Raw genomic sequence first — 18,538 nt, 5'->3', positions numbered from 1 at the left:
AGGGGTCACTTACAGGAATGTGGGTGAGGGGTCACTTACAGGAATGTGGGTGAGGGGTCACTTATAGGAATGTGGGTGAGGGGTCACTTACAGGACTGTGGGTGAGGGGTCACTTACAGGAATGTGGGTGAGGGGTCACTACAGGAGCAGAAATGACTCAAAGATAGCTACATCACCAAAGCCCATCCCAGCACAGGCAACAGCTCACAAAAGCTGGGAACCTGGAGTACCCTGCACAGCCTGCAGGCAGCTTAACAGGTTGGAGAGTGTCCTTTCCACATGATTCAGTTGGTCTCAACATCTTCCAGGCAGCTGGTCTGGTCTTAGAGTCTTCTTTTCAACGTGGCCTGTCCGAGAGTCTTTGTAGCTCGGCTTATCTGAGAGTGAGTCTCAGCAGTCTTTCTAGCTTACTCTGGCAGGGAGGGGCCTAGTGAATCTGGTCAGTTTCAGGGACTTCCTGGAGCTATTTTGAGTTGTTCATCTTCCTGCTTAAGGAGCTTCCCAGCAGGATGGAATGTTTCAACCTCTAGGAAACTTTTATACAACAGTCAAGGATATATTACATGAACAAAAAAAAAATAGTTTTTATTTTAGCAAAAGTGCATATAAACTCTACTATTATAATAGTGACAGCATGATTAAATATTCAGGAGTAAATTTTTATAGCGGAATAGAAGATAACATAAAGAAAACAATAACATTTAATTAAACCATAAAGCACAATTTGAATAAAAGGATTGGCATACCTATGGGACAGGCAATGTTGATTATCAACTTGACAAGATCTAGAATCACCCAGAAGACTGAGCACTGGGTGTGTGTATGAGGAAGTTTCTAGATTGGTTTAGTTGTGTTGGAAAAGATGCTTTATGTAGGCAGCAGGGTTCCATGGTGTGGTATTTTGAATGTAATTGGCCCCTATAAGCTCATAGGGAGTGGCACTATTAGGAGGTGTGGCCTTGTTAAAATAGATGTGGCTTTGTTGGAGGAAGTGTGTTACTGTGGGAGTGGGCTTTAAGGTCTCCTACACTCAAGCTAAGATGAGTTCAGTTCACTTCCTATTGCCTGTGGATCAAGATGTAGAATTCTCAGCTCCTTCTCCAGCATCATGTCTGCTGCATGCCACCATATATCACCATGATGATAATGGACTGAATCTCTGACCCTGTAAGCCAACCACAGTGAAATGTTTTCCTTTATAAGAGTTGCTGTAGTCATGGTGTCTCTTCATAGCAATTGAAACCCTAACTAATACACATGGGCTGGGGTTTTATACTGTGTAAAAAAAGAAAGCAGGAGGACTTAACACCACCGTCACCTTCTAAACAGGGTTCCAGTAGCTCAGGAAATAATAGTAAGCATTAGCTAATGGGCTGCATGGAGTCAATAGTTATCACATAGCAAAAGCAACACCCATAAATTTAGGAGATAGCCTGTGGGTGGGAGAAAAACCTTCCCCAAATACACTTTTTGCAGAGTATTTGTATCTCTAAAGATATAAAGAAACACACACACACACACACACACACACACACACACACACACACATCCCAGTGACCTCTCTCAACCTTCCGAAATAACCCAATAGCCAAATGAGCGTTTGGCTAGAACAGACACTTTTCCAACGAAGAAATGAAAATGGTCAGTAAATACAAGGGAAAAAGTTCAGTATCTATAGCCACCAGAGAAATGCACGTCAAAAGTCCATTGAGATTCCACCTTTCCCTAATCAGAACGGTGTGTCATCCCGAAAATAACAAATGAAACAATCACAAAATAAACAACTGCTGTTATCAAGGGAGCAGGGAAAGGGGAACCTTTGCACACTATTGGTTAGGAGTGTGTATTAGTCTTGCCACTACTGAAATCACTATGGAAATTTCTCAAAAATTGAAGGTAGAATTTCCATATGATCCAGTGGTTCCATTCCTGGGTGGGAACTGGGAAGAACTGATGTTGGTGTACTACTGTACCAGCATGCTTCTGTTCCTCGGTGTACTGCTCAGGATTAATGGATGAGTGACCACAGAAAATGGGGTATGAATACACAGTGGACTTTTTTGTTTTTTTTTCCCCAGGCGATTCCGGATTCTTCTCTGTGGTCTCTTGTTTAAGGAAGCATTGCACAAATGCATAAAGTAAGATGTATGTTAATTTTTCATAATTATCTCTTGAGACTTAACTTCCTATTCAAGCATTTGCCTTGAATACTCTATTAAAGAGGGGCATGTATTGGGCAACATTTCTTTTTCTGTAATCTGTAGGAGGATGGCTTAGTTTTTTTTCCCTGACCAACAAGAAGCGTGGAGGCAGCAGCCTAGGATTACACCAGTAGTTCTTTGTTTCACCATTCTGCCCGGCCTCCATCCTGTCTCCTTCAGCACAGGGTCTTTAACCCCAGGGGTCGTGACAGTGGTGCATTTCATGAAGGAGGGAAGTGAGGGAAAGAGACAGTGCCGATATTACAAAGTGAAAAATCGCTCCTGCTGAATTTCCCCCAATACGTTGTTTTTCAGAACGTAAAAGGGGACTGTGTAATGCATAGCACACAGGTCCCAGGGAAGTTCAGACCTGCCGCTGATAAACTGGTCAGAAAAGACTTGGTTGACATCCTCTGCTTCAGTCAACCAGGCTTTGCTTTGGCTCTGCCCTATTTTTGGCCAGCTGAGACAATCTTGGTAAGGAATTCTACTAAGTCAGTCATGTGATCATCCTTGAGATCTGATCCCATTCTCCATCCCCACCTCTTATACAGACGTCTTGGCCTGATTTTACTAATAATCCTGTCAGGTCAGTTTACTGAGTGCTCCCTTCCTCTCAGTGCTTTCCTATTTATTGACCCCTCACACTCTTGCTTGGCTATGAATCCCCTGATGCCTTCTCAGTATTGAATTGGACATTTCTATCATATTGCTATAGTTGTGAATAAATTCTTCTCTGCTATGTTGACAAGTATGTGTAAAGATTAATTTTTCTTCAACAATGGCCACAATGAGCAGCGTTGGATTTCTATTAGCTATGAAGGAAAAATGAATGAGCAATGGGAAAGCAAGTTAATAATTGTGATACCAAAGACCTCCTCATACTAAAAAGTACGCATTCTGTTTGAGGAGCTGATGCTGACGTGGAAAATGAATCTTTCCAGTTCAGAACTCAGTTCAGCTTCTATCCCTATCCATCTATCTGGTGACTATGGGGACTGATCTCTCTGGGGACTCAGTAAAAGGAGACTTGTGAAGTCTTTTACCTTTGTGTCTGTAGGAGCGCTGTGAGGCTGTCATTAGCTGGTGGTTATAAAGTGTTTTGAAAAAAAGTTGCTACCAGTCCATGATGCTTCTTTGGATTGTGTGAGGGTACTTTCACCAAGTCTGGGCACCTGGCAACTAATTAAAGGGGAATGCGCTGGAAATGCTGCTCTGTGACTCCCGTCCGCATTCATTGTGGGGTCGACACATGCGTGAGGGAAGAAGAAATCTCCCTCTGCTCTAAAATGGTTCTTAAAAATTCCTTTTCTTATCTTTTAAAACCACATTCACCATCTGCCTGGAAAGGAATTCAGATAGCTGCCTGTGAACTTCATAATTAAATGTGCTAATACAGTCTCAGGAGAAAATGATTGTCACACCTGTTTTTTTCTAAAAAAGAAAAAAAAAAGAACAACAAACGAAACAAAATAATACCACCACCTTCAAATTCAAAAGCAAAATGAGCAACCCGTCTGCTTTTAATGTAAAGAAAACTCCAGATTCTTCAGAAAATGCAACACGAGTTCAAGCATGCTTTCAGATGTCTTTAGACGTAGTAAACATCACTAAAACAAAACCCCCTTTAACGTTAAAGGGGGTTACATTAAACCAATGTAACTGGGTATGTATCCTCCCACCTCTATGAATTCCTTCTTTAAATTTCACATTAAATAACAATACATTTACCATCCGTACCTTATTTTTTTTCTCTAGTAGTATGCGGAATTTAAGGCTCCCCATTTTTAGCACATTATTTTTGACAGACTGCAGGATGTGTAGACAATCATCTACTATAAATTTTCTATGTATTTCAAAAAAACTATAATATGTACCGACCATTGTTTATTATGTCAAGAATCTCAATATTTTTCAGGAAAGGGTTTATTGTTTAATATATGATACATCATTTTAAAGACTTATTAACTTAATAAAGACTTATGGTGAATAAATCTTTTCTTTGGTGTAACGATTTTGTGTAGGTCAGAGAAGATCAAAACAGGGCTTGCTGCGGTGGTAGATGTGGGTTACAGAAGTCAAAATACTGTAGCGTTTACAATAAGCGGAGATGCTTTTTGCCTGCTTTAGCTTCAAGTAATAAATAAAATTGCTTGGAATTGCTCATGCATATGATTTTATCTTTTTGTATTAAATTAATATTCTGCTTAATGATGTAATAAGTGATAGACACAAGTAGAATCAAGTATCACATGATAAAACTCCATAAAGCAGCTGATTATAATGCTGTGTCTGTTCTATGCATTGAAGTCATATTGTCTTGTCGGTTGGGGTGTGCAAGATACCAAGCAGTGTGTTGTTAAGCAGTGCTAGGACCTTAGCAACACAACTGACCGGAAATGCTGGAGAAGATGAGGGGGAAAGGGGACTCACACTGTTGGTGAGATTGCAAACTGGTCCAGACACTTTGGAAATCTGTGTGGAGAACTCCCCCCAAAACTAGGCATAAACCATATGACCTAGCTGTATCATTCTTTAGCATATGCCCAAAGGACTTGACGTTCTACTGTGCAGATGCTTGCTCAGACTTTTTCATTGCATCTCTATTCACAATAGCCAGGAGATGGAAGCAACCTATATGACCTTTAATTGATGAATGAATAATAAAAATATAATACACATCCACTATGGGATGCTATTTAGTTGTAAAGAAAAAAAATAAAAGAATGAAAATTTCAGGTGAATGAGTAGAACTAGAAAAGATCATGTGGAGTCAGCTAGCCCAGATCCAGAAAGACAAACATTAAATGTTCCCGTCCATCTGTGGTTCTTAGCTCCAAGTTTCAGATATGAGTATATAACCTGGAGTAACTTCAGAAACTAGGGACCTTGGGAGGGTGCAGTAGAGAGGAGGTAGAGCAAGTTCCAGAGAGGAATTGCGGGTTAAAAAGGCTGCTTTTGAGTTGTTAGTAATGGTTGTCCAAAAGATTCCCCAAACACAAGTTGTTGTTCTTGCCCCTGACAACCTCCTGGAGGTTGAAGGTAGGTCCCTACTGCTGAAGCCACTATGCACTTCAGACACAGGAACCAAAGGATCCATGTTGCTTCCGGAAGACAAGATTTCATGGTACCAGAAGCTTCCAAAGGAGGGAAGCAACCAGTAGCCCTACCCAGCTATGATACCTATGAAGTAAAATAACTATCAGCATGGCACATTAGCCCTAAGGGCACCATGGTGACAAGCAGAGCTTGGCAGTAATTAAGAGCTCTCATGTTTGACATAATGGCCACTCAACAGAGGGAAAGCATGCCTGGTACGGGAAACCTTGCCAAATACGTGTGGCTAGTAAAGTCACGAATCTTGGAGAAGAGCTTACAACTACCACTTTATCAAACTAGAAGAATTCTTAACTTTATTATAAATATTTACCTTTATTCTCACAGATAAGCTTCACCTCTCATCAAAGAGATGCCTCCCTCCAACAGATGGAGATTACTACACAAAATGATAACTGATCAAAAACACAGAGAACACATGACCACATGGTACCCAGCACTGGCTGTTGCATCTACAACCAACCCCTAGACCTAAGTTTCAAGGATCATAGCCTAAGAAGAGATGGAAAGATTGTAAGAGCCAAAGGAATGGGAAGTTTGCTTTGAGCCTGTGTCTCCTAGGAATGTCAGATGCTACATCCATGGGTTCTTATCAACATGGCTTCCTGGACAAGCTGTGAACAAGGATGATGTCACTAGTCATGCTAGAATGGAAGGGGGAGAGCTCATGAGACCTCAACACTAGACAAAAATACCCAAAGCAAACAAAAGCAAAACAGGAAAAAAAAAAAAAAGCAAAATTACAGTCAACTAAGGAATACTAAGAATGAGGGAAATAATCTTCTTTAGGGGAGAGTCCTCCCATATTGATTAAGTAATACTAATAGGTCAACCCTGAAATCATTTATATAAAGTAATGTTATATGGACTGAATAGGTTGACATATACTTAGGGATAATATGTAACAACAATTAAACAAGTAAAGAGCATGAATTTGATAAAGATCAAGGGGGTAGAGGGCATGGAAAGGATTGGAAGGAGAAAATGATGTCATTTTAATTTCAAAATTACAAATGAAAAATACTGATTGAGGATGACCCAACCCATACGATGAATGAGCTGATCTTTGTTTCCTAAGCAATTAATGTGAGTTTAAATATATATATCACAAACCCTAAATGCTACACAATAATACTTCATTTTCCTCAAAATAAAAAGAAAAAATATTTTCTCTAAAGTGCTGTGGCATAATACTTCTGTACACTATGTGAATATGTCACTATGATTGGTATAATAAACAACCTGACTGGCCAATAGCTGAACAGAATAAAGCTAGGCGGGAAAGCCAAACTGAGAATGATGGGATGAGGAAGTGTGGAGTTAGAGAAGTTGCCAGCCAGATGGAGAGGGAATTGGACACACAAAATGGGATAGAAGTAAAAGTCATGAGCCTTGGGGCAGCATATAGATGAATAGAAATGGATTAAGTTGTAAGAGCTAGATAGTAACAAGCCTGTGCTATTGGCCAAGCATTTATAATTTATATTAAGTCTCTGAGTCAGTTATTTGGGAAGTGGCTGCTGGTTATTTGGGAGCAGGCAGTCAGGACAGGAAAACTCTGCCTACACTAACATCTTGAGTGGATCTAAAGGTTGCAGTTCATTTAAATGCGTATTTTAACTTGAACATTTTTTAAAATTTATATCTAAATTCTTATTTCTAAATAAATCAAGGTAATGGTAGGATTTAAAGAAAGTATATCTTGCTTTAAAGTGCCTTTTAGAGAAAATGCTCATGTTAGATACTGATTTGTTTTCAATAAAAAAGTCTTTTTCTGAGCCCGATTCTTGCCGCACTTCTGACTTTGTGGCAATTGGACACGTGTGACTCCCTTTGGGTCTGTTTATCCAATCACATCATGATACTTTGGGGATCAGGGACCCTTATGAAAGCCACTGAGGTAGGCTCCTTTGAAGGTGCAGAAATCACTATTCTTTGTCCAGTCCTACTTGTATTAACTGCTACCACGAATTGTGCAATAATCATACATACTTTATTTTGCATATAGCATAAAATCAAACAAAATATAGCAACTGATACTAAAAAAGGAAATCTGAAATACCAGTTTCTTAGTGAGTGGCAGTAGTTATTCATTTCACCATAAAGCTGACTCATACCTGTATTTTATTTCTTCTACAATATAACTTCACTGATGTTGCCCCCTTTTTACAGTTGGTCAGTTAATTGCTTCACTTGAAAGCCCCTGCTGTTTTTCAGTGGCCACTATCTTTTACATTTAAAGTATTGTGATAAAGACCTACAGTCCAATTTTAACACCCACATTAAGAATAAAGACGAAGGAGATGGTGGCAATGCAAAAATGTGTTCATTATTAAGGAGAGTGTCATTTTTCTTTCATTTGGAAAATGCAAAGGAGTGCCTTGGCACCATGTTCTCAGATGGAGGGGATCGATTCTCAGGAAACCAGAGTGCTGGATCCATTACTACCCAAGAAGAGCCTTATCCCTTTATGGAGGAAATGATAAATATGAGGTAGACATGTAGGGGATACTTCACAGCCTTTCAGGGACTTTTAATGGCATCTTTATTGACTCTAAATCAAGAAATGACCTTTCTGGCCATGGACTTTTCAGCAGTATCTCAACACTGTCGGCCTTCCCCTCCTTTCGGATGTACTCATTTGTTCTGTATGGACTCTTGCTTTTCTTTGTCTGCTCTGTGCCTTCAGCATAGAATGTCTTCAACCCTCCACTATGTCCACCTGATGCAGTTTTGACTCTTCAAGGTAAATGTTCAATATCAGCTCCGATACAGAGCCCTATCTTGTGTCCCACATCTGATATGGTTTTTTTCCATTTCTTTTAGACTCCTTAAATAATTTACTGTGTGTCTCATAAAACCCTGTACACTATTCCTTGCCTGCTCCTTGATTGGATTATCCCTTATTTCTTCCTGACAAACACTGTAAAACTTCATGAAACCACGAACCATGTATTTTGAGCATTAACATATATAACCAATGAGGTGTGGCACCCCATTAAGTAGGTATTATGTCTAGATCCATATGCTATATATCTCCAGAAGCTCCTGGTATGTTGACTGTCTTCTTGTAATTCACATCCACTACTGTAAAGTTGCTGCTGAAAGATATGTTAGCATCTCAATCAGAATATGATGATGGACTTAAAAAATTAGTATTGGCTCTGAGGATTATATTAACATTTTTTTTTATTTCCACAAAATATAAAAGAGGAGACATGTTCTAAAATGTTCACTTTGACTGTAAAACAGGCATACATGTCTTTATATGATGTGTTGACTGATTTTAGTTGTCAACTTGACATGCCTAGGAAGAGGGAACCTCAACTAGGAATTACTTTTATCAGATTTAACTGTGAGCATATCCACAGGTATTTTTTGATTGACAACTGATGTAGGAGGGTCTAGCCCACCATGGGCAGCACCATTCTTAGGCTTGGGGCTATATACAAAAGGTATGTGAGTGTAAGCCTGGGAGCAAGCCAGTAAGTACCATTCTATGATTTCTGCTTTAAGCTTCAACCTTGGCTTTCCTTGATGATAGATTGTAAAGTATAAGATAGATAATCCTCCCCACCCCAAGATGCTTTGGTCATGGTGTTTATCACAGAAACAGAAAGCAAACATGGACACTGAGCCACACATGTCATCATAAATTGGAATCATGTGTATACTCTGTGAGAAGAGTTGATCTGAGACATGCACATGTTCCCTCTTAACCTCTTATTCATCTCACAAATTTTCTGTGGCTTTTGATATTCACCTTAAAGGCAATAAGGAGAATCCCAAAGACTGACATATTGAAAGATGGTGGTGTAGGCACATAAGTTTATATAAATGGAGATAAAATTGTTACCCTAGCCTTTTTGTTTGTTTTGTATGTAAATTACAACACAGTGTTGTGTTTCCAAGTGTCTTTCTGTTCCTATTGGGTTAGTGTTCATGGGTTATTGAATTGTTTTTTGTGTTCTCCTAGGCTAGATAACTAATTAGCGGGTAGAAATCTAGGGAAATAGAGGTTTGCTTCAAGTTAACTGAAAGAACCCAACTGATGGAACAGGGAAGAAAAAAAATCTAAAAACTTTGAAAGAGGAATGCAAGATGAGCTACAGCAGGACATTGGTGTAAAACTTTAATATTTGATAATTTACTTTTAATAGTTCTGTTTTTATTGAAAAGCTTCATTATTACCTAATAGAAAAATGTAACTATATAGTGAAATACAGACATTGATTGGCAGATTGGACATTTTCACTCTGGAGTCTATGGCAGAAAATGGGCGACACACACACCTACCTTGGGCGACACACACACCTCCCTTGGCTCCATCTGTCTAGCTTCCTGTCAGTTGTCACACTTACAAAGACTTGGGATGAGGCACACCTATGTACAGGAAAGAAACAGAAGAAGAAATGTAAAACTGTGTGTCTAGACTGCATTTATAAGTTACAGAAGAGATCTCCTTGGTGACCTGATTTTGGCTGGTAATTATAATGCTTTGTATTTTTCTTAAGTATGGTGTTAGTTAGGATGTGTTTAATTTTCAAGAAAAAGTGAATAATTCAACTTGCAGATTGAATCTTTAAACATTAATACTATTCAGTTCCCCAAATAGGCATACATAGTATTTAGTTTGCCTGAGGTAGGTTTTCAGTATCAACCCTGAAACCAGACTGGTGGTTCTACACAACCCAGATTTTCAAGGTTGTGCTGTATTTGAAGTAGGGGAAGTCACTGGAAGGTCTAATTTCTGGGTGGTGTTAAGTGACGTCAACAGTGACATGGCAGGATGGACATCTAACAAGCTGGCTCTGCTGGTTATATGGGGGAAGGCGGGCTGGGCACAACTCAGATGAACACCTCCTGCATGTCCCTTGGGAAAGTTGCTCACGTCCCCATGCTCCCAGTTTCCCTCTTTTTAATAGGAGGAGATGGGCCATGGTTGAGGTTCCTTTCCATTCTAAGGGTTGGGGTAAATTCGTAGCAGAGTAGGAAACTATTAAGGTTCATGATCCCTTCACCTCCATCTGCATGACGAAGTTGTCCCACTGTATTATTTAAGGCGGGTTTCCCAATATCCTTTGTTCTGTGTTTGATCATACGAAGAGCCTAGCTTTTATGGCCAAGGAGAGAGGTTAGACTTTTACTTCAACCCTTACATTTACAGCTATAACTAAATGTGTGATTGGCTGACACACAGTACTCCACTCTCTGTCTTCTGTTCTAGTTCATTTTTTCTGGTCTTAGACTCTTAGAGGCAAAAGCAAGCAGACAGCAGATGCTTGTAGTAACCATCGTTTGTGATGTGTCTTTTTATTGTTTCAAATCCTTCTAGACACTCAAACAGAACAGTAGTGAAATTAAAATCAGTTCATCTCAACAGCTACTCAGGCTCAAGAACCCTCTCTTTCCCCAATGAAAGCCAAAGGGCTAGACCACAAAGGTTTACTTCGAATTGTAATATCCTCTAGCACACAGTGGATTTTTATTCTCTTTCAAATCCTTAAAGGATTTGATAGGGAAACCATGCTAAGTAGAGATAGGATGACATGATTCTGTTGCTAATTCTTAGTTGAAAATAGACAGACAGAGACTAGGCAATATTCTGAGGAAAGTGTATGTGCTGTGTGTGTAAAATATATACATACAGTTGCATTTAAAAATAGTTAACATGCTTTTATTTTGACAGAGCCTCATTAATGTAGGCTGGCCTGGAACTTGATATATAGTGGAGGGTGACCTTGAACTCCTAATCCTGTCTCTACTTCATGAGCTGGGATGACAGGCATGCACTACGATGCTTCTTTTAATGCCTTGCTAGGGACTGAACCCACAGCCTTAGGTGTGGCTAGGCCACTTCTAGCAAGTGTACACATACCCAGCAATTAGCATGCATTTCTTTGTAGTGTTATTTCATCAATGTGAACCCATGTTCTAATGCAGCAGTGTGAACTTGCTACAAATTTGTACATGGATTTATTCTAGGAGGTATTTTTATTTTTGACTAATATTCATGTTCTTGCCTTCTTGCTTACACCTGATATAAAGCAGATATATTATATGTAAGATATCTAGACAGATATTTATATGTTTAAAACACACACGTATTTTGACACAGTTATATGCAAATTCTGAGATTCTCTTTTGCATCCAATCTTATTCACTGGATGTCCTTACTTCATCTAAGCCTAAGGATGTGGAATATTACTTCAAATCACCATTCAAAGAATGCGACAGTGGCATTACTGACAGTCACTTTAGTGCTTTATTGCATGTTTGTACAGTGTATGTGCATGTATATGTGTGTGCATGCAGGTGCACACACATAAGAACGCAGCTACGCACATACCCAGCACCACATACAGAGGTTGGAGGTTGACGTCAGGTGCTAGTCATTGCCTTCTGTTGTGTCTGAGACAGGGTCTCTTGCTGTTCAATGTGGAGTACTGCACAGACCAGGTTAGCCAGCCCTCCAGCTCCTGGCCATTTCTTGTCTTCACTGCCCACCTCTGTGTAGTAGCCCTGGGGGACGCTTAAGCTCTGCAGCTCTGCAGCTCTGCGGCAGCCTTTTGTGTGAGTTCCGGAGATTCGAACTCAGGTACTCACGCTTGTATGGCAAGTGCTTTCTTCCACTGAGCTCCTCCCCAGCTCCCGGCAATACTTCCAGAACCCGTGAATGAAAATAAAGCGTATTGAAAGCGTTGTGTCTTGACTTCCTGGTTGGTTTTGAATTTTACAGTTTATGCCTCAGTGTCATCCAGGAAAGGAAAGATAAAGCAGAAGAAACTGAATTCGTCCATGACACCGTTTTTATTTTTCTCTCTCTTTCTGAGCCTCCGTCTCCAGCTGGAGCAATGCTGTCTGTGGATTTGCCAGGGCTCTGCTTTTTGGCTATGATCTTTCCCTTCTCCTTTATCCCAGGCTTTATTTAATTTTCATCTCACAACCGCAGCTAGTTGTCTAACCAGAGCCATAATGTTTATACATGCAGATAGGCATGCATGCTAATTCCCCTTTAATTTGTTGTTATTTTAAAGTATAGGGTATTTTCTGCGTAAGAACAGTCTGTGTTGCTATTATTTCTCATTTTTAAAAGTACTAGACTCTTTAGTGTAACCGTTTTGTGATAAATTTTTCAAGATTACATTATGTATTTGCCTGTAAAAGCCCACAAGGTTTAACTTCATTACAGCAAGATCACACGTTGCTATCACTGTTCATTCTGTGCTCCATGGAGCCCTTGCCGAGGAGCTGCACCTGTGAGGCTGCCATTCCTCACACCACATCTCCTTGGTTTACAATTAAAGACAGGGATTGTTCTGCCTTCTTCTTCTTTTTTTTCTCTCTCTCTCTTGGTTAATTCTTACCTCTCATCATTATTTAGCAGCATCTTTTTCTCAGCCTGTTAGTCTTTTGTCAGGCACTTAGCATCTAACTTACAGCCCTGATCTTTGAGGGCAAAGTTCTGGTATGGAGGAAGACAGATCTACACCTTTGCTCAGTGGTCTGGCCCATAAGAAATAAGTAGGCTCTGTTCCAGAGAAAACCGTGCCTTTCAAAGAAAGGGCGATGGCGTAGTTCTTGTCTAAATGTGAAGTTCAGGAATGAGGAGAGCAGCTGGTGGAAGCTCTACTCTGAAAGCTAGCAGGCTCGAGGTTCAAGGTGGCCAATGTTTCCTTCAGATTTTAAAGCAGTGGTTCTCAACCTTCCTAACAAGGAGACCCTTTAGTACAGTCCTTCATGTTTTGGTGATTCCCCAACCATAGTTCATCCTCAGATACACAGTAAGTGTGAGATCAGCCTGGGCTATATGAAAACTTTGTCTCCCCACAACGGTCCCTCCCCACCATAAAGAGGGAAAGAACTATCATGATTATGGCTCTTTAATTGAGAATGTAGCTTGGTGGGTGGAATTCTTTCATAGCCACCAGCACCATGTAAAACTGAGGTGCCCTGCATAAAAAATAGTTATGGGTACTTGAATGACAGATGGTAGTTAAGATAGAGCCAGAGAGATGAGTAGGTATTAGCCACAGGGAAAGTTGCCTAACGTCTCTTCATTTTGTCCTATAGACATATATTCTGTATTTAAGATACTCAGTGTTACTATTACTATGTTTGCATGAATGTGTATGACTTTGAGAATTATAATGAACAGGCTGGAGTGATGGCTGAGCCGTTAAGAACACTTGCTGCTCTTACAGAGGACTCGGTTGGCTCCTAGCAACTACATTGGGAGATTCATAATCTTTTGGACTCCAATTTTAGGGGAAATGACAGCTTTTTCTGGTCTTTACAGGTACCTTCATGCATATTGTACACATACTTATACTCAGCCCCCACCCCTGGAAATAAAATAAAATAAATCATTAAAAATAATCATAATGAAAATACTCAACTCTTTACCACCCAAGTCAATAAATAGATCCTACAAAAGCATCCCTACAGCGTCCTTGATTACAATTTTTACTTCCTAAGGGGAAATCATTATCTTATCATTTGTGGCAATCATTTGTTTGTTTTTTTTTAAAAAAATATAGCATACATATGCATCATTAAACAATATAACTTTCTGCCTCTATATTTAGTGCTTTATGTTAATGGAGCCATTATTAAATATATTAGTCAGTCTTTAAAATGACTTTTAATATCTCTGATCATTGTTTTTATTCTATATTTCTAAAGTCCTCTAAAGGGTTTCATTATTGAAATAGAGAAAATAGCAAGTGGCCTATGTTATGTGTCCTTAAATGTCTACAGGAAGTATTTACATGTGGCTGATTTTTTGGGGGTGTTGAGTTTTGTGTGTGTAAGAAGCCCTTTGCATTTAGAGTATGCTTAATTCAGAGCTCAAATATTATGGCTGTCCTAAATTTTAATCTTGGCTTTAACCCTGGTGAACTCTATCATCTTGTGCAAGTTACTTTATTTATTTGCGTAGTTGAACGGGGATGATAATAGAACCCACACTTTGGAGTTAGGTAGGTGGAAAAATAAAATTATAAAAGGTGCTTACAGCAGTGTGGGGTTGGGTGTGGGTGTAGGGATGCATTGCCAGCACTCACCATTTTTTAAAGTTATTGTGGCAATAAAGGTTCTTGGGTAGATTAAATGAGAAAGTCTTAGTGTCTTTCTGGCAAATAGCAGGCTCTTGGTGATTCTTGGTGAATTTCTCTGTTTCCTTGTTTCTTTCTGACGATATGGGCACTCTCCAAACAGCTGAGGTTCCCGTGAGTCTCACAGCTGTACAAATGGGGGTGTTGCTAACGTTCTCTTACGTGTGTTCTTAAATATCTGTACTGTCACCACGCCGCCTGCACACTTCTTTTCCAGCCCGAAGTTTTGAAGTCTGCCATGCTTCAGGCTTGGTGCTCGGCTCCTGGGATGCTAAGATGCGTGGCACATCTTTGCTTCAAACCGGGAAAGTCCATACGAAGCGCCACGCTGGTGTTGCCGTTTATGTACCGTATCCAAAAGAAACGAGGACACCTTGATTTTTCAGCTGTCAGAGACTTGACCATTTTCCATTGGAATTGAAATTTTTAAGGATCATTAGAAATTGGCTCTGAGTTCTAGGGGTGCACTGTCTAACAAGCAGGCAGGGTGTGAACATTTTCACACAGATTTGCATTATGTGGTCTCAGTATATTTTTATTTTCCATTTGTGGTAGAGGGAGCTTGTGATGAAATACGTGATAAGATTGTTAATTTTGGTAAAAAAAAATCTAAATTTTCCTACTCTTCATCTATTAGCCCAGTACTTTCCAACAAAATATAACACAGACAAACACAGAACTAAAATTTTTCTAGTTGACTTAATAAAAAAGCAAACAAAATAGTTGATTTCAACTTTAATTGTGTATTTTATTGATATAATATATGTAATATAGAGATGGTCCCTGACTTAATGGTGCCTCAATGTAGGGATTTCAGCCTCACACTGAAGAGAACATGTACCCATGTAGTATTACTAGTTGAACATGAAATCAATATAAATGTTGTTAATGACCTATTTAAACATTTTTCTTGTTCTGAATCTTCAAAACACAATGATAACCCATTCAATTCAACCTCAGGATTTTCATCAGCGACACTCAGTCTGTGCTTAAGTTTCAGAAAACTGCAGTTTAAAGTAGACTATATATATCCAGGTCGCTCAAAACATGTAAAAGTGCTAAAACATCTGAGTCAGATATAAGTTAAACATTAAATTAATTATAATGAAATAAAATTAGGAAGTGTGATCTTTACCTCTGCTTCTGGTCCTACACTGGGCAATAACTTACGTTTGGCGGCTCTGCTGTGAGTGGTAAAGAGAATAATCACACAAGATGGAGAGGAAGCCACAACATGTATTTCCCTGCTCATCTCTTTTCACATGAACGTACTTGAAAACATCATTGCATAGATTTATGAGTATTGCCAATCAGTCTCACATAACCAGTCTATGGAGGACACAGAAACTGCACTGTGCCCTACTTTATAGATATTGAATATAAATTTCAAATTGGCTGAGGTCATGGCACCCCTTAGGTGTTGGGCTCCTACTGGTGTTTTGTTCAAAAATAATTCTTTGAAATATTTGTTTACTTCAAATTTGGGGTATATTTTTATGTCTGTGTGAGTATGTACATGGGCGCACAGTGCTCACAGAGGCCAGAAAAGGGTCTGGAGCTGGACTCATAGGTAGCGGTGAGGCATCCAGTGTGCGTGTGTGCTGGGAACTGATCTCCCGTCCTCTGGAAGAGGGGCACACACTCCTCTCTCCTGCCTCCCCAAATCAATATTCTAGAAATGTTTCTTTTACTTTGTTTCAATTTTCTGTTTCAAGAAATGGCCACCCTTTTTTTCCTTACTGAAGAATTTACATTGTTTCTCAAGACAGTAAGTAGTTCATGTTAAACCAGCAATCTCACAAGGGAAGCAGATGGATAGCAACAATTAGAGTTTCTGCTCCTGTGGAAGGACTTTGAAACTGGTGTGACTTTGCACGTCGGGGACTTAGTAAGAAAAGGCTTTATAAACTTATAACTAGCTAGAAGAATTCTGTATTTGATTGAAGGATTATGTGTAAGCTTGGTCTGGTGGCTTTTGATGAATTAGAGCATAGCGAAGTTTTCTGAGGAACTGTGATATAAGCCTGTGATGAATTCCTATCAATTGGGAAACAGATTGTATTTCTGGGAAAGGTAGCTTAAAATATTTCTTCTCATGTTGGATGGGAGCTTCTTGGCATTCACTATTGAATAATTATTTCTGGGTAGTGTTGTCAGAACCAGGCCTTCTAAAAATAAAGCAAACTTTCATCAAATTAGCATTTTCCTGGGGTGAGGATGCATCAGCATAACCTTGTCTTGGCTTGTGGTCCTTTGCGTGTCCCCTTTCTCTCCCTGAGTCAGTGGTGATGCTGCATGGTCAGTAATTATTTCCCATACCCACGCTAAGCTTAGCTAACGATCAGTCCAGTCAAATGGTTCCAAGCTCTCATGAATCGTTTGTGCTTTGAGACATGTAGGTGTTCCTTACTTTATATATTAAATGTGCTTACCAAAAAGTGATAAGCATGGAAATAAAATCATATATAGGGGTGAAGTGGTTGTAAAACTAGATTCTTTAGAAAAAAAATGGTGAGCTTGAGAAACCACTTACTGTGTTTGCTGAGATTCTAGCATGGCTACTTCTTTCTATCCTATCCTTCCAGAGTTAGCCATGATCAGGGTAGACAGTGCGGGGGTGGGCATTCTCTGCAGAGAAGCTTTCTCTTCGTTACAGATTTTGTGTGCTAGTGTGTGTATGTGAGCGTGCATGTGTGTGTGTGTGTGTGTGTGTGTGTGTTTGTGTGTGTGAATATAGAGGCCTGATGTTTCTATCAGGTGTCTTCCTCTATTACCCTCCATTTTATATTTTGAGTCTGGGTCTCTCACTGAACCTGAGCTCACCATCTTGCCTCTGCTGACCGACCGGCTCGTAAAATCCAGGGGTCCATCTGTTTCTGCCTCCCCAGCAGAATTACAGGTGTGTGCCCCCTCACTATGCCTGGCTTCTATGTGGGCTCCGAGGATCCAAACTCATGTCTTCGTGGGTGTGCAGCAAGCACCTTACTGTCCCTCCATCCTCTGCTCCAGTATCTTAAGCAGAACTTCTCAATGCAGAAAAGGACCTATATAAAGTACCACACACAGTATGAAGAAACATTTGGGAAGTTGGGATCAAATGACATTTCCCAGGCAAGCATCTCATTTGTGTATATTTGATGGCCTTAGGGGATAATCTTACATTAAACCCCAGGGTCCGAGTTTTCAGATACAGAGATAGAGGAAAGGCTGGGTACTCATGCAAGGGTTTGTTTGCTTTCTGAGGCACTGAATGTAATTTTAGTTGGCACCCAACATTGATTCCTGAACAGATTCTTACCCGCTTTCTCGAGAATGTCCTTTGCTGTCATCACTGCTGGGGAAAGCTAGGCTTTAGTCTTTGGTTGTAATTCTGAGTTCTTCTGGATGGGATATGTGGCTCCAGGTCACTGTCAGCTCCCCTCTTGGGGACTTTCTGGGTAGACCAGAGGTTTTGGCTGTCATCACAACCTGACAGGTGGTCCACGGGCTTTTGGTTATGGGAGTGTGTTGGTTCATTTTAGCTATGAACTCAGCACAACTGAGAATCCCCATCACCTGGAAAGAGGGTCTTAGTGAAGAATTGTCTAGATCAAGTTGGCCTGTGGACATGTCTGTAGGGGACCATCTTAGTTTTAATTGCTATAAGAAGGTATGACAGTGTTCTTCAGGCAGGGTGTTCTCAACAGGAACAGGAGAAAGCTATCTGAGAGCAAACAAGCAACCCAGCAAGTTTGTGATTTTTGTCTCTTTGCTCTTGACTGTGGATGTGATTTAACTGGGTGGTTGAGTTCCCGTCTTGGCTTCCTTGAAACGATGGACTGTAACTGGGAATCGCAAGTCAAATAAACTCCTTTAGCATGTGGCTTTTTGTCAGGTCCTTGGTCACAGCAAGAGCTGTGAAGACAGGACAAGGTGTTGTACAGACCGTGTTTACCTGAGAGCATCATGCTATGAGCAGCGTGATATAAGAACATATAGCCCTCCGGATTAACTGACTTGGTCCACAGAGATCTCTTGCTGTTAGGTTTTTGTATAGCTGCATAAGCAGGATATATTGCATTTTAGGGGATATAACACAAATGTGTTCTTTGAAAATGAGGAAAG

The 18,538-nt window shown here is 40.0% G+C and overlaps 1 protein-coding gene across 4 annotated transcripts in view; it reads left to right on the top strand.

The window, feature by feature from the left end:
* Positions 1–18,538, top strand: part of Tafa2 (TAFA chemokine like family member 2) — a 466,913-nt gene that overhangs the window by 237,162 nt on the left and 211,213 nt on the right. The window contains exon 1 of one of the 4 annotated variants that reach the window (XM_037196723.1): positions 1,188–2,145. The exons of the other annotated variants lie outside the window; for them this stretch is intronic. Coding sequence (XP_037052618.1) covers positions 2,144–2,145 — 2 coding nt within the window. The 5' untranslated portion in view covers positions 1,188–2,143. Of the gene's footprint in view, positions 1–1,187; positions 2,146–18,538 lie in introns of those variants that run through there. 4 annotated transcript variants of the gene reach the window in all.

The sequence above is a fragment of the Peromyscus leucopus genome, chromosome 18, assembly GCF_004664715.2.
Source record: "Peromyscus leucopus breed LL Stock chromosome 18, UCI_PerLeu_2.1, whole genome shotgun sequence".
Classification (NCBI taxonomy): Eukaryota; Metazoa; Chordata; class Mammalia; order Rodentia; family Cricetidae; genus Peromyscus; species Peromyscus leucopus.
Note: the sequence above shows the minus strand (reverse complement) of the source record. Positions and strands in the feature narration are given on the sequence as shown.